Genomic DNA, 17,757 nt, shown 5'->3' on the forward strand with positions numbered 1-17,757 from the left:
TTGTTTATATCACATTACCATTATAGCATATGCATACTTGCCACTCATCCTTCCTTCATTAGTATGAAACTGAACACAGAGCCGTGATGCATACATGATTCTGAGCAATAGTATGCCATGAAACATATGGGAAATCGACATATACACTGACTGATTTTTGAATTATGAGTAATCTTCCAACGCGACAACCGAAATAATCCACATTCAATCATTCAACATCAAATATCAATTAATTCCTTTTTTTTTGTTGAATCATTTCCATTCACTTTTCTAATTAGACTAAATCAGAACAGCTTTTCTGTACAATGGCAGGTCCTTCAGATGCTACGCCAGTAGTAGAAGCGCAGTGAGTGCATGATTGATCTGCTGAATAATTCGAATCGAAGGCGAACAGCTTCAGCTGACGTTGATTGATCTCACTTGTTTAGAAAACGAGTTAGTCTTTATTCCCTTCATAACATAATTACTATTCTCAATGCAGACGATGTATACTGACTCATATATACCTTATTATAGGCCGATCCAGAATTGAAAAATGTTGTAGAATTTCTGAGAGGAAAACACGGTCCAAAAGTCAGAAGAGGTATCCTGAACGGTAAGAGGGTGGATTACTTCAAAGGTGAGTCAACGAATCATTATATCCTGTTACGTGGGGGATCCCCATATAACGAAATGAGCTGTATATACCTTTGCTCTTAATCCATGCCAACCTTTCCTTCACTCCGAGTCATTCTGGACTAACCCACATATATAATCATAGGCAAGACGGCCATCCGAACTTTACTTTCACCTCAATATCAAAAACTCAAAAAAGTACCTAAACTCGAAACAGAGGAAGAAGCAAAGGCATTGATGGTCAAACTCTTACCTCAGTAAGTATCTTATATCCCTCCTTTTCGAACGACTCTGCCAAAATAATCCGTATCCTCATTGATCAATCTTTGTTATTCAGTGCATTCTTCTTAAAAACCGATCGACCTGTCCCAGCTGTACCCCCTCCAACCGGAACACCAAAAACTCTACAATTAGCTCCTCAACAAGCTTTCGATGAACCATCATATTATACATGGTTTTACGATGGATCTCCTTTATACACAATTTTAGGAGGAGCAGCAATGGTAGTTATAATGTTAGCTGGTGTTATGTTCCCTCTTTGGCCTATTAAATTACGAATTGGAGTCTGGTATCTTTCTATTGGTGTACTAATCCTTGTTGGATTATTCATCGTTTTAGCAATAGTTAGATTGATATTTTGGTGTATCACTGTTTTAAGTATGAAAAGGGCTATTTGGATATATCCTAATTTATTTGAGGATGTTGGATTTGTGAGTATTTCGTTATACCTTGTTCAACCCTTCTCCTCTCACAAATATTTCGTCAATGCTATCTTGACATTTCTTGCGTATTCCCACTCATCAGCTATCATAGTCCTTCTTATCACATCGTACCCGCTAATCATATTTTAATGTATAGTTCGATTCGTTTAGACCCGGATGGGCATACGATGAACCCAAAAAGAAGCTTAAGAAGAAGACTCCTGGTACGAAATTAGTCAAGAAATCCAAAACTTCACCTCCAACTACATCAGCCGGTGATCCTATGGAAGCTTTGGATCAAGCTGCTGGAACAAGTGACTCTCCTGCTGAATCAGCTGGAAATCCAACTGAAGCTAGCGCAACTGGAGCGGAAGTAAACCCTAATCCCACTTCAGCTGAAGGTTTAAGAAATAGACAAGCCGCATCAATCGAAGAAATTGACGATGATGAGTCTTAACTTTGTCCGTAAGCGCATTGTGACGATTGGCGACATTGACGAGAATTGGAAATTAGACATTTTGGAATGTGAAGAAACGATGAACACATAGCTTGATAATATGCATTTTGAGTTTTTACATGTTTATAATCGATTGCTATTTTCGCCTTATGTTCTTTCAGTATACTTCTATCCTCTCTAACCTTCATTCATTACATTTCGACTCGCACAAGAAAAGTATATTGTGATTCTCGAATTGTGGTCTATTTACATCGCTGTACCTAGGAATTGCTGTCTCTGTAGACGGACAGAACGATTAGTATTTCTCCAACTCATATGGGGATAAAGTAAGCGTTTCACACACCAGTTGCATTATTGATGCTTTTTGAGTAGCGTCCAAAGCATTGATCTGGTCCGGGGTGAGTTGTAATACTTGTAAAAGCATTTGCTAGAAACACCCGAACAAGATAATCAGTCAGACGTTTACATGATGATCATCCATTCAAATTGTTCAAACAACTCACCTGTTGATCTTCCGGTAAAGTAGCTAAAGCTTGTTGAGCACTAGGAGGTAATGAAGCCATACCGCTCGCTACTGGTGGGGGTGGTGCAGACGCAGGAGGAGGTGCCCCATATCCAGCTTGAGGTGGTGGTGCGCCGTATCCAGATTGAGTAGGAGGATTATATCCACCTGATGTAGGTGGTGGTGGTGGTCTACTATAACCACCTACTGCGGGTGGGGGTGCATTCGAAGGTGGATAAGGAGGATAATTGGTAGGTGGACCATTATTTGGTGGGTAAGAAGAATAAGAGTTTGGTGGAGGGGTAGGTGCATGGTTAATTGTTGGTATTGGTACTGGTGGGGCAGTTGTTGGTAAAGGCTGAATACGCTATTAAGCGATAATTGTAAGTCAAATCGGACTGACAATGTGATAAAAAATCAAAAGGCTAACCTGAAGTACAGATGGGTCTACGATATTCATTAACAACATTGCTTGAAATAGGGCGTATGCAAGTTGGGGTTTAGATGTGAGTAGTTGTCTTGCTTGTTCAGGGTTAGTCGATATCAGTGACTATCGAAGCAATGACTCATAAGCAAATAGATACACATTAGAAAAACCAAGCCCAGCTTGAGGTATTGACAGGATGTACACTCAACTCACCTTCATACTGGCCATTACATCCTGCATTTGTCCAGGAGTAACAGCTGCCAAAGTTTTACTTATACTATCAGTTGGATTTGATCCAAGTGGTACGGGTGATCCTTCGGGTAAAGCACTAAGATCTACTCTATTTACTTGAGGAGGTGGAACTGGTCCTCCTGGTGCAGGATATCCTTGATCAAATCCTCTGGGGGGTCCATCATCGTGTTGACTTCTACCGTATCCCCCAGCTCCTCCAGGTGGTCCACCAGCACCAACTGGTGGTACTGAATTCCCAATAGGTCCACCAGGTTGACCAGGTATACCACCTCTACTACCTCTTCCACCTCTTCTGGGTCCAGGTTCATCTGTAGATAGTTCTACTCGAAGATTACGACCATTCACAGGTGCATCTTGTAAATTTCGTACAGCTGAAAGAGCTGTGGCTTCGTCTAAGGCAATATCATCATCGCGTCAGCGTCCGTGATCACTTTGTCAAAGAGCTGTAAATAGAATGCGTAAGAAAGGTGAAGTAAAAATTTACCATAGAATTGTACAAAAGCATATCCTTTCGAACGTCCAGTCTGCGGATCGAATTTGATTCTATACCGAAGGTATTAGCATGCGGACGTTAATCAATCATGAACAATGCACCAATCATGCAAGGAATGCCGCAAGTGCTTTACGAAATCTATTACTCACTCTACATTGTTTACTGGTCCAGCTTCTGAAAACGTATTTGCAAGTTGTTCTTCAGATACGTCGCTAAGGGCAGAAACTTTCATCAGCCTTGATCGCATCCATATAGTCATTGGTCCTTTTGGATGGCTAATTCGACATTGAGCATTACGTTGAAAGATATTGGAGGATGAAATACCTACTAAGGGATATTCGCGACTGTACATCATGTTAACATTAGCGACCAAGATACGTACAGTGCAACGCGTTCGGAAATATCATTTCATGATGCTATGCTTGAAGTATGGTATGACTCACCAAATATCGTCTTGCTCGCATGTCCAGGAGGCATTTTATCGGAATGTCTTCTAGAAGAGAAAGGATTTCCGGAAGGTTAAGCTTTCGCTAGTATACGCTTTTATTTCTTGAATAGATATCTGCAGATTCGATATAGCTTCCTCACGATTGAGACAGTGTTGGGTAGATGACTGAAGATATCGGTAGATGTTTGACGTGAAGTATATCAAGAACAAGAGGGATTGTCCATGAGGTCGGTGGAAGAGGAAGAACATTGCTAACGGGCAAAGAAAGAGAATTCAGCCTGAGTAAACACATGTGGTGACCATGTGGCATCAATGTGGCATCCACGATGCAGCCTCTAACCAGGGTTGCTGTCATACATCAAACGTATCTTCCATATCTTTCACCTCTGTCAAACGCTCAGCATGGCACAGGCCGAACAATGACTCAAAGAGTGTATGTATGATTGCAAGGACTGGTTGCTGGAGGCAACAGCACATGACGCGAGGATTGTATGATCCCTGTATGTTCCTCACAGTCGGATACCGTGACTCATGGTCAATTTCTTCAGGTAATGGTCCCCCGCGAGACGACAGCGAGAGAATCGCCTATGATCTATGATACAACGGCTGCAAAGCCTAACCCTTACTCAAGTGCATAGGGATAGTATACAAATAAGTGAAGATCTCGAATCTGGTAGGAAGGAAGGATCTTGACCCAATCGTTCCGAGCACCAATGTCAGAAGCTTGCGCAAGTAAATCCGACTGAGCTTTGCACAGTGAACTGCATAACGATCTAGCCCCAGGCTGTCAGCGCAGAAGTGTTGAGGCTTTGAGTATAGAGAGATCATGATATTCAAGCTTATGACATCTAAGTAATACCGAATTTCCGTATATAAGCGGCTGAATCGGCGCCGGTTAGTTATCTCAGGGCTCTACGTACGGCCGCGGTATGATCTTTTGATCTTTTAACCTGTTGGAAGTTATTTATAATCTGTATTCTATCGCGGCTCAGATTTCCGCCAACAAAAGCCAACAGTATGGATAGTCTTCAAATACAACTCGCCTAATCACTTTTTCATCCTCCTCAAATAGATCTGTATATATTTATTAACGAAAGATATGAGGATATAGCAAGAGATCGAATTTGGGTATTGTTTTTCAGCTTTCGATCCGATCGGCTTTCTCCGGATCTCAAGAAAGAAGATAACTAGATCCAGATCTTATCTTGAAGAGGTTACAGAAAAAATGGAAGCTTACTTTCAATATAAATCATTCACTCCTAGTAAGGAACCAACTCATGAACCAATACATGAAAATGATCTAGAAAGACCTAAACATATTAATATATATTTAGATTTTGATGAAAATGATAAAAGAAATCCAAAGAATTGGTCTGTTTGGTATAAAACATTTGTAATTGGACAATTATCTTTTTTGACATTGTCTTTAACTTTTGCAAGTTCAGTTTCCTCTGCAGCTGAAGATGGTATGATGAAGGAATTCGGATGTGGTACGATCGCTGCCACGGCTAGTACGGGTTTATTCTTAGTTGGTATGGGTTTAGGTGCTATGCCTATGGCACCATTATCCGAATGTGAGTTTGAGTAATCCTCATCTTTCCGTTTCTAAGATTTGGAAGATATTCAACGACTAATCATAATTTCGGTCTTCCTATCCCAGTATACGGAAGACTACCAATCTATCTCACAACGATAATTCTTGCCACACTTTTCGAAGTTGCATCAGCTCTTGCACCGAATGTACCAGGATTATTGATACTTAGATTAATAGCCGGATTTTGGTCTTCTGCACCTTTATCAAATTCAGGAGGGACTCTAAATGATATTGGAGATCCAGTATTAAGGACTATAGCGTTACCACTTTTCACCACAGCCGGTTTCGCAGGACCAACTTTAGGACCTATTATTGGTGGGTTCGTCGCTCAAGCAGAAGGATATGGTTGGAGATGGTGTTATTGGATCTGTGCAATATGGAATGGATTAGCATTCTTAATGTGTTTCTTTTTCATGCCTGAAACTTTAGCTCCTGCTTTAATCAAATATAAAGCAGTTCAATATAGAATTACGACCGGTGAAAATGTATGGAGAGCTCCTATCGAAGATCAAGATATACATAAATTAACAGTCAAGTATATGCAAAGACCTTTCGTATTGATTAGTAAAGAACCCATTATCCAGCTTTTTGTCGTTTACTTGGCCGGTGAGTTTTGTTGAACGCTTTGCATCTGCTCTATCTCTTAGCTGTCACCGAAAAAGCTAATAAAACGGACTGTCTTGTATCAGTCGTGTATATTGTGCTGTATGGTTTTTTCACAGCATACCCTATCATTTTCCTCAAACATGGCTTCACTTCTCGCAATGTCGGTTTGGCATTCTTACCGGTGATGGTTGGGTTTTTTATCTTAATGATGATAAACGTGTTCCATTATATACGGTATAAAAAACTAGCTTTAGATGCGAAAGCCGGTATAACTAGGAGGGGCATACATGAAGGGAAAGTAGAACCAGAAGAAAGACTTGTACCTTGTAAGTCCCTCTTTTCGCTTTCCATGAATGTTGTGTACCGTTCTAACGCGGTATCTTCCAAAGTGATGGCTTGTGCAGCTTTGTTTCCCGCGGGGATGTTTTGGTTAGCTTGGACATCAGCACCCCATTTCAATGTCTGGATACCCTTGGTGTCAGGTGTGATATTTGGTATCGGTCTCTTGGCTATCTTCCAGGGTTCCACTCAATACCTGATAGACGCATATGGTCCTTATGCCGCTTCAGCAGTGAGTATGGATTTCAGGCTTGCGCCTGTGATACAGTGGATTGAGGCTAACCATATACATCGTCTGTTACTTTAGCTCGCAGGATCCACACTGATCAGATACTGTACGTGGAGTTCTTCTCGATGTGCGTATGATGTGATCCGCTGATATGCAATCCTTTTAGCCGTCGCTGGTTTGGTCGCATTAGCTTTTCCCAAAGCGTATGAAACGCTAGGCGATCAATGGGCAACATCGTAAGTGCGAGTCGGATTAGACAGTCGACAGTCTTAGGGCCGCGTTAAAAAATACTTTGGCATCAGGTTATTCGCGTTCATGGGTCTAGCTCTAACGCCTGTTCCATTTGTGTTTTACGTTATCGGTAAGTCATCCACTTCAACCGTTGTGGTCCATTTGCTGATCAAATCATGCTTATGTACAGGCCGACGCGTACGAGCTCAATGCACATACACCATTCGGGACTGATGAGCTGATCCACGTTTGCTCATACCGTCGGAGGTCAATGGTGAATGGAGATGTTATTTATGTATATCACAAAAATGTTCAACTCGAAGTTTTCTAAGAATTGCTTCGATGTCGAGTCAGGATGAGGTACAATCGGGTGTATGAGTACCCTTAAAATAATCCATACGAGTACTCATATTCTTCTCGGGAAGAGAGGTGCCGAAACCACTCTCTAAACACCGGACCCCTGACATGCATATGCATATTATTGCGTATTATTGCCAATTAGGGTAGAAGGTACGATGGCGACCCTTACGGGTTAGTTGCATGGAATACTATCTCTCCCTGATTCAGGTATTTATTTTTGTAACAATGGTATCTTGGGGGTACAGTGCAATAATATTAATATTATAATTAATGTCGATCGACAGCCCATTTTACAGTACGCGCATTTTTCAAAAAAGAAAGATTTCTCTTCCACTTTTTCATTTACAAAGTATCTACAACGCTTCGCATGCCTTCACCATGAGTCCATTGCCAGTGGTGGATGATCTCTTAGATACAGGTTCGGAGGCATCCATCCGCCTTCAAGAATGGACCTCTTTCCTTCAATCGTACGCTTCTGGGGCATGGCAATCCGGCTCTACCCCGGACATGCCTCAGTATGTGCCAGAGCCAGAATCAGTAACAGTAGACGGAAAACATTGCGACGTAGAAAAGAGCTCTAAATCCCTAGCCTTAAGATCCAATGTGTACTCATCCCCTGTCATCAATAAATCACTAGCAAAGCGGATCCGACTTTACCTATCTGAACATGATTACCTTCCCCCACCACGATCACCACAAGAATCTCTTCGAGACAAGATTATACAAGAATATGATTTGACTGGACCAGTATCGGCGGGAAACATACAATCAGCTGTGGAAGTCATTGCTGCATTCTTTCCTGGAACAATAGTAACCTTCAGCTTATACAGTAGCGATATGCAGAACTCATTCGGTGAGGCTGGACCGCAAGATTTATTAGAGAGCTTTGGACTCAAGACTGGCAATTGGGTTGAACCGGAATCGTCCATGTGTGGTCACTCCATTTTATTAGATGGGCAAATCCTTCATGTACCCAGTTTAGAGGATGATTGGCGATTTAGATCGAATCCATATGGTCAAGCTGGTATGAAGAGTTATATAGGCAGTCCCGTTTCGCTAGAGGTAGATCCTCTCAATTCTACGCCAAGCACTGTTGGTACTCCAGAACGAGTAGGGATTGGTGTTTTGAATATCCTTTTCATGTACAAGCCGCTAAAAGAGATGACTGCGCAACATCTGATGGTTGTGAAAAATATCACCAAGATGCTAGAAACGCAATTACGTGCGACGTGGGAAGGTCATACTAGAACGAGAGAGGCCAAAGTTCGACGTGCTCTGACAGATCTCATCGATGAAGCATTTGTTGGAGACCAATCGACCTTGTCGGATTCCTTCGCTGAAGCGAATCAAGTGAGCAAGGGCGCGGTTCTTACAGGAAGATCAGTATCGGCTCTCAATGATTTAGCGCAGTCCGCTTTGGATAGACTTATCACACTTGCGCCCGAGATTGAAGCGGTAGTGATGATGGACATCAGAGGCATCGGATTCAAAGTGAGTTCTGACGATTCCTACTTAACGATGTCCCCTGTCTCTCGAAAAAATTTCACCGGACTGACACCTTCTTAGGCGGCAGAAAAAAGCTCGGATGCAAGATACTTTGTCGACCCTACTTCTTTGTATCCTATTTCATCAAGCGCCTTCGCTTCTCAACACGGAATCAGCTGGAATGATTTGCCTGGGCCATCCGATTTGACCTCGTTCCTCAACCAGTCACAATTCGGTTTCACCTTCTCACGGTCATCACCATCCGCATTACAGCCTATTCTGCCTCCTCAGACTCAATCCCACCTTGTCATCCCTTTTTTCGTTCTCGACCAACCTTCCTTCATCATCATAGCCATTTCACAAGCCTCAAAAATTCCTTCTAGTACGATCAATATTACACGGAGTATGGGCTCGATTCTGTTAGCTAAAGCTATGCAAAGTCGAGTGATGGAAGCAGATACAGCCAAAACGGCTTTCTTGTCCTCCATATCGCACGAACTCAGAACGCCTATGCACAGTATCCTTTCCGGCCTGACTTTGGCTCGCTCGGCGATAGAAGATAAGGAGTGGGAAAACCTAAACTCGTTACTCGGTATCGTGGAGAACAGTGGACACGCGTTGAATAGAATTTTAGATGACGTATTAGATTTCGATCCAGGTTTCAATAAGAGAACCAGTGTCCTTCGTAGGATCAAGGTGGATCTGCTCAAGTTATCTCAGAAGGCCATACAGATGTGTTTAACAAAATCAGATGATCTGGAAACGGGTTCAACGGTACATCTAGAACATGAAGGACGAGATTGGACAGCTTATATCGATGAGGCGAGATTCCATCGGTGAGTGCTTTACTAAGAATTACCAGGTGAAGATCGCTGATCATCCGTCCCTCAGAATTCTCATCAATGGCATAACGAACGCCATGAAGTTTTGCAAGAAAGGGTCGATCACTATATCCCTTACCACCGCAAATGATTCTACTAGCCTTATTGCCAGAGTTACGGATACTGGTATGGGCATAGACGAAAAGGTGTTACCTCGCCTGCTAGAGCCCTTCACGAAGCAGGATCTACATAGTCCTGGGGCTGGTTTAGGATTGTATATAACCAAGAATTTAGTGAACAGCATGGGAGGCACATTCGCCCTGCGCTCTTCGATCGGGACTGGAACTGTTTTTGAAGCCACACTTCCTATCGAGTTTGAGTTTGTTAACGATAATTCAAATGCTGGACAGCATTCAGTTCAACACAACAAAATAAATGAAGGAGCTATCGCAGAAAAGCTGCCTTTCACAGCGGTGAAACTCGGCTCGGCTCCTACGGTCAACGGTCTGACTACCGTTGAAGAAATCGATCGATCCCTGAAGACCACAAAAAAGAAGAAAGTTCATCTCGATGATTTAAAGGTGATGGTAGTCGATGATAACCATATATGCCGTATGCTATTGACTAGATCAATCAAGAAAGGTGCAACTTCAGTTCAATGTGTTCAAGCGGCAGATGGAGCAGAAGCTGTCAAAGTGTTCACAACATTCCGACCTGATTTGGTCATAACGGACGTCTCAATGCCCGTAATGGATGGTATCACGGCTGCTCAACAGATGAGGAGTATAAGTGAAGAGATGCAATTCCCATCTTGTAAGATATACGCTTTGACTGGACTTGGTTCTTCAGATCCTAGGCTCCAATCCATCGGTATGGCCGGTAGCGCAGCTTTAGATGGGTGGCTAGTAAAAGGACAAGATGATCTGAAGGCTATTCAAAGTATCATAGCGGAAGTATACAAAGATGTATATACACGGAGAATCGGCGATCTTCAGACCAAGGTGGAAGAGATATATATCGACAATGGTATACCACCGAATTCTCTGTTGATGGGTTAAATGGCTATATAACTCTGGCAAGGCTCCATAAAGATAGAGGTAGAATCCTACGGAAACATGGTTGTATCAAACACGTGGGAATTATAGATAATGGCAGGATCATGTTGTACACGTATCCACCCATGTATGTATAGATAAGCTTATACCCGTGCAGTCGTATTTCGCATACATCTACCATGTCCGTTTGCTGAATTATGTGGATCGGTGGTGTCATAAAACACGTATCTACCTCCGGTTGCGGATCGGCGAATTCGAAGATCCAAATTGAACTAGATCTTACCAGGTTAAGACCCCGTCCCAGATGACCAAAAAATCCCTATCCACTTGCGCGATAAATGATGCCAAGATAACGTTCGGTCCCTACATCTCGTGAACCTCCACATTCCGTGACCACTTCGCATTTTGCATTTTGACCTCCATTTTGGTTATTTTCAATGAATTTCACTATACATATGACACAAAAATATACAATTCCACCATGCATATCATTCATATGCATCACCCAAAGCCATGGCAACAAAAGGGTTAGGCCCTGGGTCTCTTATAGGCCCATTAGATGCATGGTTTCCCTTTTTCCTGGGCGCTTTTTTCTGCTTTTTAGCTGCCCTTTCTTCCTCCATTTTTCCCACTCTTTCTAAAGCATCTGGTGTGGATATACAGTGTGCTCCAAGGTTGGTAATGGTTACCCCAGCTCTAGGATTAGTGCCCTTTGCTTTGAGATCATCATTCTCCTGTTTAAGAAGAGCATTCTCTGACTGAATAGTCATATAAGCTGAGGTCAAATCAGAGATTTTTCTCTTGATTGGGGTTGCCATAAAAGCCCCATAAATGGTCAAGAAAGCAGCATTTTCACTAGACATTGTTACTTGAGACTCTCTAGGATTTTGAGACCTTGTTGGAGTGTTTGGAAGCGACATTATTGGAACTAATTTTGTTGGAGAAAAGGGGTAAATTCCAGTTGATTTCCATCCAGCTTGAATATTTTTGTATGACATGGCTTCTAATCTAGCATGATATAAATCTAAGACCCAATCAGCCTTACTAACTCGAGATTGAACATATCTATGAGCTCTTTCAGTTCTTTTAGATAGTGCTCTTTTTAGTGGACCAAATACACCAACATCTAAAGGTTGAGTTAGGTGAGAAGTATGAGCAGGAAGAATCATAAGATCAATGTTATTTTCCATACAAGCAGCAATAAATCTAGCTTGCATATGGCTACCATGACCATCAACTATAAGTAGACGTCGTTGTGAAGGATTTGGTGGAATTGAAAGTGGAATGAATACCTTGATAAGCCAGCTATAGCCAATATCATAATTTGACCACCCAGATTTACTTGTTGACCACCACCAATCTAATCTTGCTCTAAGATCTACAGGAATCCATTTGGAATCAAATCTCCCCCATTGATCATCCTCTTTCTTCTCATTGGACTTGAATATAAGATGAGGAGGAAGAGCTAAACCATTTGCTGAAATACATTCAATTGCAGTTACCCATTCCTGTCTTGAAGGTGATGTTTTCTGAATTTTTCCACCCTTCTTTTTTCCCTCCTTCCTATCCAAAGTAAACATTACCCTCTCTGCCTGTGTATTACCTATTCCATGTCCTGTTTCATCCATATTATAAATATTGGATGGAAGGTACTGATTTTTTTCCATTAAAATTCCTAATTCAGCATAAAATGGAGCAAGCTTCTCTGGAGCAGTTCCTTTCACTCTACATGTGTCTAAAGCTCGAGACCAGGCTGTCTGGACTTCTGGGTATCTTTTCCTAAATCTATTTATCCATTTTGAGCTTACTGGAGGTGGTGGTGGATTGAAAATTGGGTCATAATCCAAGCGATTTTGCTGAATTACACATGCTAATTCCCTGATAGTTCTAACAGGAGGTGGGTTGCCAGAGAGCGACATTCTTTTGATATAATCAACAAGTGATGTCTCCTCCTCGTTTGTGAGAAGTTGTAAGTGTCTAGCTGCAGTATTATGGTTGTTATGAGTACCAGAAATTCGATTATGAAGTGTCATATAGGGAATTGAGAAAGATTTGGCAATATTGTCTATGCTTAAGCGCTCTTCTTCTGGAATGAGTACTTGTGCATTGTATAGAGCGACAGCAGTCTGAATCTGGTCTTCTTTTTGCTGCATGATGAATATTGAGTATGTTATGCATTAAATTATAAGATCAAGATGATGGGAAAACAGGTTGAAAAGTGAAAACAAGTTGAAAACAGGTGGTCACGGAATGTGGAGGTTCACGAGATGTAGGGACCGAACGTTACGTTTGTGATTCTTATACTTCCACCGCAAATACTCCTCGCAATCGCGCCAAGAGATATATATCCACTTCGGCTACTTATCCCAGTAATATTAGCGATAATGGCGTGTTTCACAAAGCGCACCCAACGTCGTTCAATACATAAGATAGCATATACATCAATGGATCTGCTTCGTTCCCACGCTATCTCTCCTTCTGCCTGATTTACATTCTTGGTATCGCGCTAACGTTAAGCTAGGATCTCATCGAGCGGACCGGGATGGATCCATAGTAAGCTTAATGGATACAATACATATATCATCTGAGAGGTCCATCTCATGGATATCGAACGGGCCGACGAGGTTCCACTATCAAGGATAAGGTTGTCTCATGATGTTCAGGTGGATTCATGATCGACCAACATGATATAAACGGAGGTCCCGCAACCTTCCCCTCAGAGCCCCGCAGACATCGATTCAACCCTTTACTAATCAAATATACACAATGACAAGTCAGACAGATAGCAAGAGAGACACAGCTCACATCGAGCGTAAACCATCTATCGAGATGATTGAGGATGCAGATGATCTGAAGAAACCCATTGAGGTCGTTGAGTCTGAAGTGGTGGAAGTGACTGAAGAAGATGTGAGTAGAATGCTCTCATGACTAAGCTGACATGTTGTAGAACCGTCGACTTCGTCGAATGATCGACAAGCGAGTCTTACCAATTTTGGTCTGGTGTTACCTCTTACAAATCTTGGACAAATTTGTGTGAGTGGAGCTGCAGCTACTAAATTGGTATAACAAGCTGATACGTAACACTACATAGCTTTGGATACGGCAACGTATACGGAATGAGTACATCAGTGAGTATGCCATTCCAAATGTAGACATGACGTGCCCATGTCTGAAGTGATTTTAATGCGATAGCTCGGTCTGCATGGAACCGATTATTCTTTGGCCTCCACCATGAACAACATCGCTCAAGCCGCCTGGATGCCCTTTTCGACTTATCTTATCGTAAAAGTCCCTGCAAAGATCTTGATGCCCGCTCTCATCGTCGGATGGGGTACAGCTCAAGCATGCATGGCTGCTTCTCACAAGTGAGTATCTGGAATGCTCAATCTGCGCGCAATCGCTCACCTCAGCCCACCAGCCTCGCGGGTCTGTCCGCAGCCCGATTTTTCCTGGGTCTATTCGAAGCGGGATGCGTGCCTATGTTCTCAGTCATCACTGCTCATTGGTATCGACGATCTGAACAACCAATTCGAGTGGCTGCTTGGTACTCGACCGTGGGAGTAGGTCAAATCATCGCGGCAGTTATCGCATTCGGATTTGGCAAAATTCACTTGGACAAATTGGAATCGTGGCGACTCATTTTCATCGTTGTTGGTGCGATTACCATCTTATCCGCTCCATTCGTTTGGTACTTTCTTGAAGCCGATATCCAACAAGCTAGATTTCTCAATGAGCGAGAAAAGGCAATGGCAATTGAGCGAGTTCGAGCCAATCAAACAGGAACAGGTACTCGGGAGTTCAAGTGGGCTCACATAAGGGAAGTTTTGTATGACCCCAAAACCTATCTTTTCGGTGGACTATCCCTTTGTGTCAACTTTGGTGCGACCGTTGCCACAGCATTCGGACCTACGTTATTGGAGGAAATGGGCTTCACCAAAGAGGTGAGTTATCTTCCACATTCAAAATGGAGTTGGCTGATCAGCCCTCTAGACCGCTTCTTTGTTGAACGCTCCTTTTGGCGCATTGCAATTTTTGACAATTTGGCTTGGATCTTTCTTGACACAACGATTCAAGCAGAAAGGACTCATCCTAGCAGCGATGATGACCCCTGTGTTACTGGGAGTTGCGTTGATGTACGTTGCCAATAAGTCCGAACAGCGGCAATTACATTTAGCTCTCGGAGCATATTACTGTCTCTCCTTCATCTGGAGTGGTAATCCCATTATCGTCAGTTGGATGGTAGCCAATACTGCAGGTCAAACCAAAAAGAGTGCAATATTGTCAGTATTCAACGGCTTCAACGCCATTGGTAGCATCGCAGGTGAGTTCATGATCCTGAAAGCGATCTTGACAAAACCCTGACATTTTCGCGCAGGTCCACTCATGTACAATTCTAGAGATTCACCTCGTTATATCCCCGGGCTTCGAGCTACTTTGGGTGTCTTCTCGGCCATGATGGGTTGTAATGCGCTTTGTTTCGTCTGTCTTTACTTGTTAAATAAGCAGAGAGAAAGGCAACGTGTAGCTGCTGGTAAACCTGCTGTGATCCGGGACACTTCAATGTTGAATAAGTACGAGACATACGCGCAGAATGATGGTCTTGGAGAAAATGGTCAGTCGACTTGACAACATCGACGATAAGAAGGAGATCTAACATCTATTCATCTATAGCTCTTAAGGATTTGACTGACTTCAAGAATAACGAGTTCACTTATGTCTATTAAGGGATGCTCGTTCCGGCTCGTCCTTTTCACTGGCCCGACTCATCGGGGACATGCAGCCGGTGTCATTATGGCTTCACGGTTTGTGATGATTCAGGTCCTACCAAATTATTGTATTCACGTTAGTTCCTATTTTGAACATAAAGTATTTGGCGAGCTTGCTGTATGTATGCTTGATGTGACTCTTGGGTCTAAATATCCGACCAGAGCGAGCCGCTGCATCATTGAAAGGTCAAACACCGGCTTACGTGATTTTCACCGGGAAGGCACTTACTTGTCTTGAATTGGGTATTATTTCAGCAACTGCCATTCCGGAAAAAGCAAGACCACAAGGCATGTAAACGGCGCGGCGCAAATCTAGGGACATCTTTAATCTATTTGAGACATTTCAATGCTGAATAACTAGGTGCTCAGGTCATCACAGACGTTCTTATAGTGATGTCTAACGGGAAAGATCGACGTCTGCACGATCACACTGAAAGGTCCCAGACATGGCGTCGGCTCAATGTTTAGGAAAAGGTAGTGAAAATCGAGCCGTCTGATAAAATCATGTATATATAGATAGCTCACGAGGATTTCAAGAAAAGATGCCTCTCATCCCCATCGTTATCACAGAACGGACACCTATACGCACCACACAATCCTCACCGACAACTCCTCCTTTCCGACCCCCTTAATTATCCTCTCTTCCGACCATCCTCAACATGGTTTCTATCTCATCTCTCACATCCATCGTTGCTGCCTTAGCTTTCATTGGATCAGCTTCGGCTGTACCTGTTACTGCAGTAGTGTCCTCCTCATCCTCAGCTGCCGCATCATCTTCGGTCGCGTCCTCAAGCGCTTCCTCTGCTGCTCCCTCCTCTGCAGCTGCGTCGTCCTCGGCTCCGGTGCCGTCCTCGTCTGCTGCATCCTCTTCGGCTGCCGCATCTTCGGTCTCTTCCGCCAAAGCATCAAGCACATCATCTGCGGCAGCTGTTCAGTCGTCTGCCGCATGGACCATCCCTACTGGTTGGGCTGTAGCTCCTTCCGCCTGTATCGCCGAAGGTACATCCGGTCGAGCACTCAGTTGGGTCACGACTTCTTCATCTAGCATGACCGTCGAAAAATGTCTCGCTTATTGTGACAACTACAACATGCCTCTTGCAGGATTGGAAGTAAGTTCTTTTCGCTCACGCGACCGTGGTACCCGCTGATATCCGTCCTTTCTAGTTTTCAGGCGAATGTTACTGCGGTAACGTGCTTGGGAACGGTGCATCTCTCAACGCCAAAAGCGATCAATGTATCATGAACTGCAACGGTGACTCTGGCAGAAAATGTGGTGGTCCAGCGGCAGTTTCTCTCTACGTTTCCACCAAAGACAACGCAGCGACTCTCTCGTCCGATTACACCTCTACCACCATCACTCTTCCTTCCGGTTGGTCTTCTACCGGGTGTTACAAGGAAGGTAAGACCGGTCGCGCGCTCGACGGCTGGTCTTACTCTGGTGTCATCAACACTGCTACATGTATCAACTACTGTAAGACCAAAGGATACTCTATGGCCGGTTTAGAATATGGAGGTGAATGCTATTGCGATAACGCTTTCAGAAACGGAGCTGGAGACACCGCTACCACTTGTAACATGCCTTGTTCTGGTGCTCCCGGAGAGAATTGCGGTGGTGAGTGTTTATCATTTTTGGGTCAAAACGCACAGGCTAAGAGTTCTTTACTGTCAGGATCTGGCGTCCTTCAAGTTTACACCAACCCTTCTCTCGCTCCTTCAGCCACCACGGTCAATGGTTACAGCAAACAAGGCTGTCTTGTTGAAGTTGCTGGACGTGCTTTAACCGGTGCCTCATTCACTTCTGACAGTATGACTGTTGATACTTGTACTACCTACTGCAAATCATCTGGATTCAGTAACGCCGCCGTTGAATACGGAAAAGAATGTTACTGTGGTAACAGTCTTGCCAATGGAGCTAGCTTGAGTAATTACAGTACTCAGTGCACTATGACATGTGCCGGAAACAAGAAGCAAAATTGTGGAGGGCCAAATGCTCTTGTTTTGTACTCTATGTAGTTTAGCTGGTGGTACTTGGCATGCAGAAGTTGAGGATGAAAGAGATCGATGCTCCAGCTGTTCGGCAGAATCTAACACCGATGTTTGCGGTACGACTTCATTGCGATTCGTACCACATGATCACCTCCAGTAACATTTGAATCCGCTAGTCTGTTTATAAATAGCGATTGCCCAGCGAACCTCCACCACTATTGATCCAACCCACATGAAAAATAGACTCTTTCCACCTCTCACGGAAACGTCTTTAATTAAGCATTTTGAATGTTCCTGAAGGTCACGACTCACATCACCTGATTATCCACTCTTGATATCTCGTTCTTGCATAGCTGCGTCCGGCCCGGCATCATCATTCGGACTTCGTTT

General features: G+C 43.3%; 7 protein-coding genes across 7 annotated transcripts; 5 read left to right on the top strand and 2 right to left on the bottom strand.

The window, feature by feature from the left end:
* Positions 1 to 305: 305 nt before the first annotated feature.
* I206_103727 (uncharacterized protein) lies at positions 306 to 1,773 on the top strand (the record flags this gene model as incomplete). Its single annotated transcript, XM_019153046.1, has 6 exons — positions 306 to 346; positions 429 to 435; positions 517 to 619; positions 761 to 872; positions 953 to 1,325; positions 1,474 to 1,773. The coding sequence occupies 6 exons, from the start codon at positions 306 to 308 to the stop codon at positions 1,771 to 1,773; spliced, it is 936 nt and encodes a 311-aa protein (XP_019013207.1).
* A 246-nt stretch (positions 1,774 to 2,019) lies between these two features.
* Positions 2,020 to 3,924, bottom strand: I206_103728 (uncharacterized protein; the record flags this gene model as incomplete). Its single annotated transcript, XM_070202819.1, has 9 exons — positions 2,020 to 2,049; positions 2,117 to 2,200; positions 2,277 to 2,642; positions 2,706 to 2,825; positions 2,916 to 3,346; positions 3,439 to 3,497; positions 3,597 to 3,722; positions 3,776 to 3,791; positions 3,891 to 3,924. 9 exons carry the CDS (start codon positions 3,922 to 3,924, stop codon positions 2,020 to 2,022), a joined length of 1,266 nt encoding a protein of 421 aa, XP_070058920.1.
* Positions 3,925 to 5,120: 1,196 nt separating this feature from the next.
* On the top strand, positions 5,121 to 7,128 carry I206_103729 (uncharacterized protein; the record flags this gene model as incomplete). The annotated part of the gene is made up of 8 exons (XM_019153044.1): positions 5,121 to 5,469; positions 5,556 to 6,095; positions 6,179 to 6,421; positions 6,485 to 6,666; positions 6,742 to 6,769; positions 6,830 to 6,899; positions 6,966 to 7,024; positions 7,085 to 7,128. The coding sequence occupies 8 exons, from the start codon at positions 5,121 to 5,123 to the stop codon at positions 7,126 to 7,128; spliced, it is 1,515 nt and encodes a 504-aa protein (XP_019013205.1).
* A 504-nt stretch (positions 7,129 to 7,632) lies between these two features.
* On the top strand, positions 7,633 to 10,618 carry I206_103730 (uncharacterized protein; the record flags this gene model as incomplete). Its single annotated transcript, XM_019153043.1, has 3 exons — positions 7,633 to 8,745; positions 8,821 to 9,575; positions 9,631 to 10,618. The coding sequence occupies 3 exons, from the start codon at positions 7,633 to 7,635 to the stop codon at positions 10,616 to 10,618; spliced, it is 2,856 nt and encodes a 951-aa protein (XP_019013204.1).
* Positions 10,619 to 11,103: 485 nt separating this feature from the next.
* I206_103731 (uncharacterized protein) lies at positions 11,104 to 11,385 on the bottom strand (the record flags this gene model as incomplete). The annotated part of the gene is made up of 1 exon (XM_070202820.1): positions 11,104 to 11,385. One exon carries the CDS (start codon positions 11,383 to 11,385, stop codon positions 11,104 to 11,106), a length of 282 nt encoding a protein of 93 aa, XP_070058921.1.
* Positions 11,386 to 13,381: 1,996 nt separating this feature from the next.
* Positions 13,382 to 15,339, top strand: I206_103732 (uncharacterized protein; the record flags this gene model as incomplete). The annotated part of the gene is made up of 8 exons (XM_070202821.1): positions 13,382 to 13,507; positions 13,563 to 13,648; positions 13,707 to 13,743; positions 13,808 to 13,980; positions 14,034 to 14,556; positions 14,606 to 14,936; positions 14,991 to 15,227; positions 15,287 to 15,339. The coding sequence occupies 8 exons, from the start codon at positions 13,382 to 13,384 to the stop codon at positions 15,337 to 15,339; spliced, it is 1,566 nt and encodes a 521-aa protein (XP_070058922.1).
* Positions 15,340 to 16,040: 701 nt separating this feature from the next.
* On the top strand, positions 16,041 to 17,394 carry I206_103733 (uncharacterized protein; the record flags this gene model as incomplete). Its single annotated transcript, XM_019153040.1, has 3 exons — positions 16,041 to 16,490; positions 16,546 to 16,993; positions 17,051 to 17,394. The coding sequence occupies 3 exons, from the start codon at positions 16,041 to 16,043 to the stop codon at positions 17,392 to 17,394; spliced, it is 1,242 nt and encodes a 413-aa protein (XP_019013201.1).
* Positions 17,395 to 17,757: the final 363 nt, after the last annotated feature.

Source organism: Kwoniella pini, chromosome 4 (assembly GCF_000512605.2).
Source record: "Kwoniella pini CBS 10737 chromosome 4, complete sequence".
In the NCBI taxonomy this organism is placed as follows: domain Eukaryota; kingdom Fungi; phylum Basidiomycota; class Tremellomycetes; order Tremellales; family Cryptococcaceae; genus Kwoniella; species Kwoniella pini.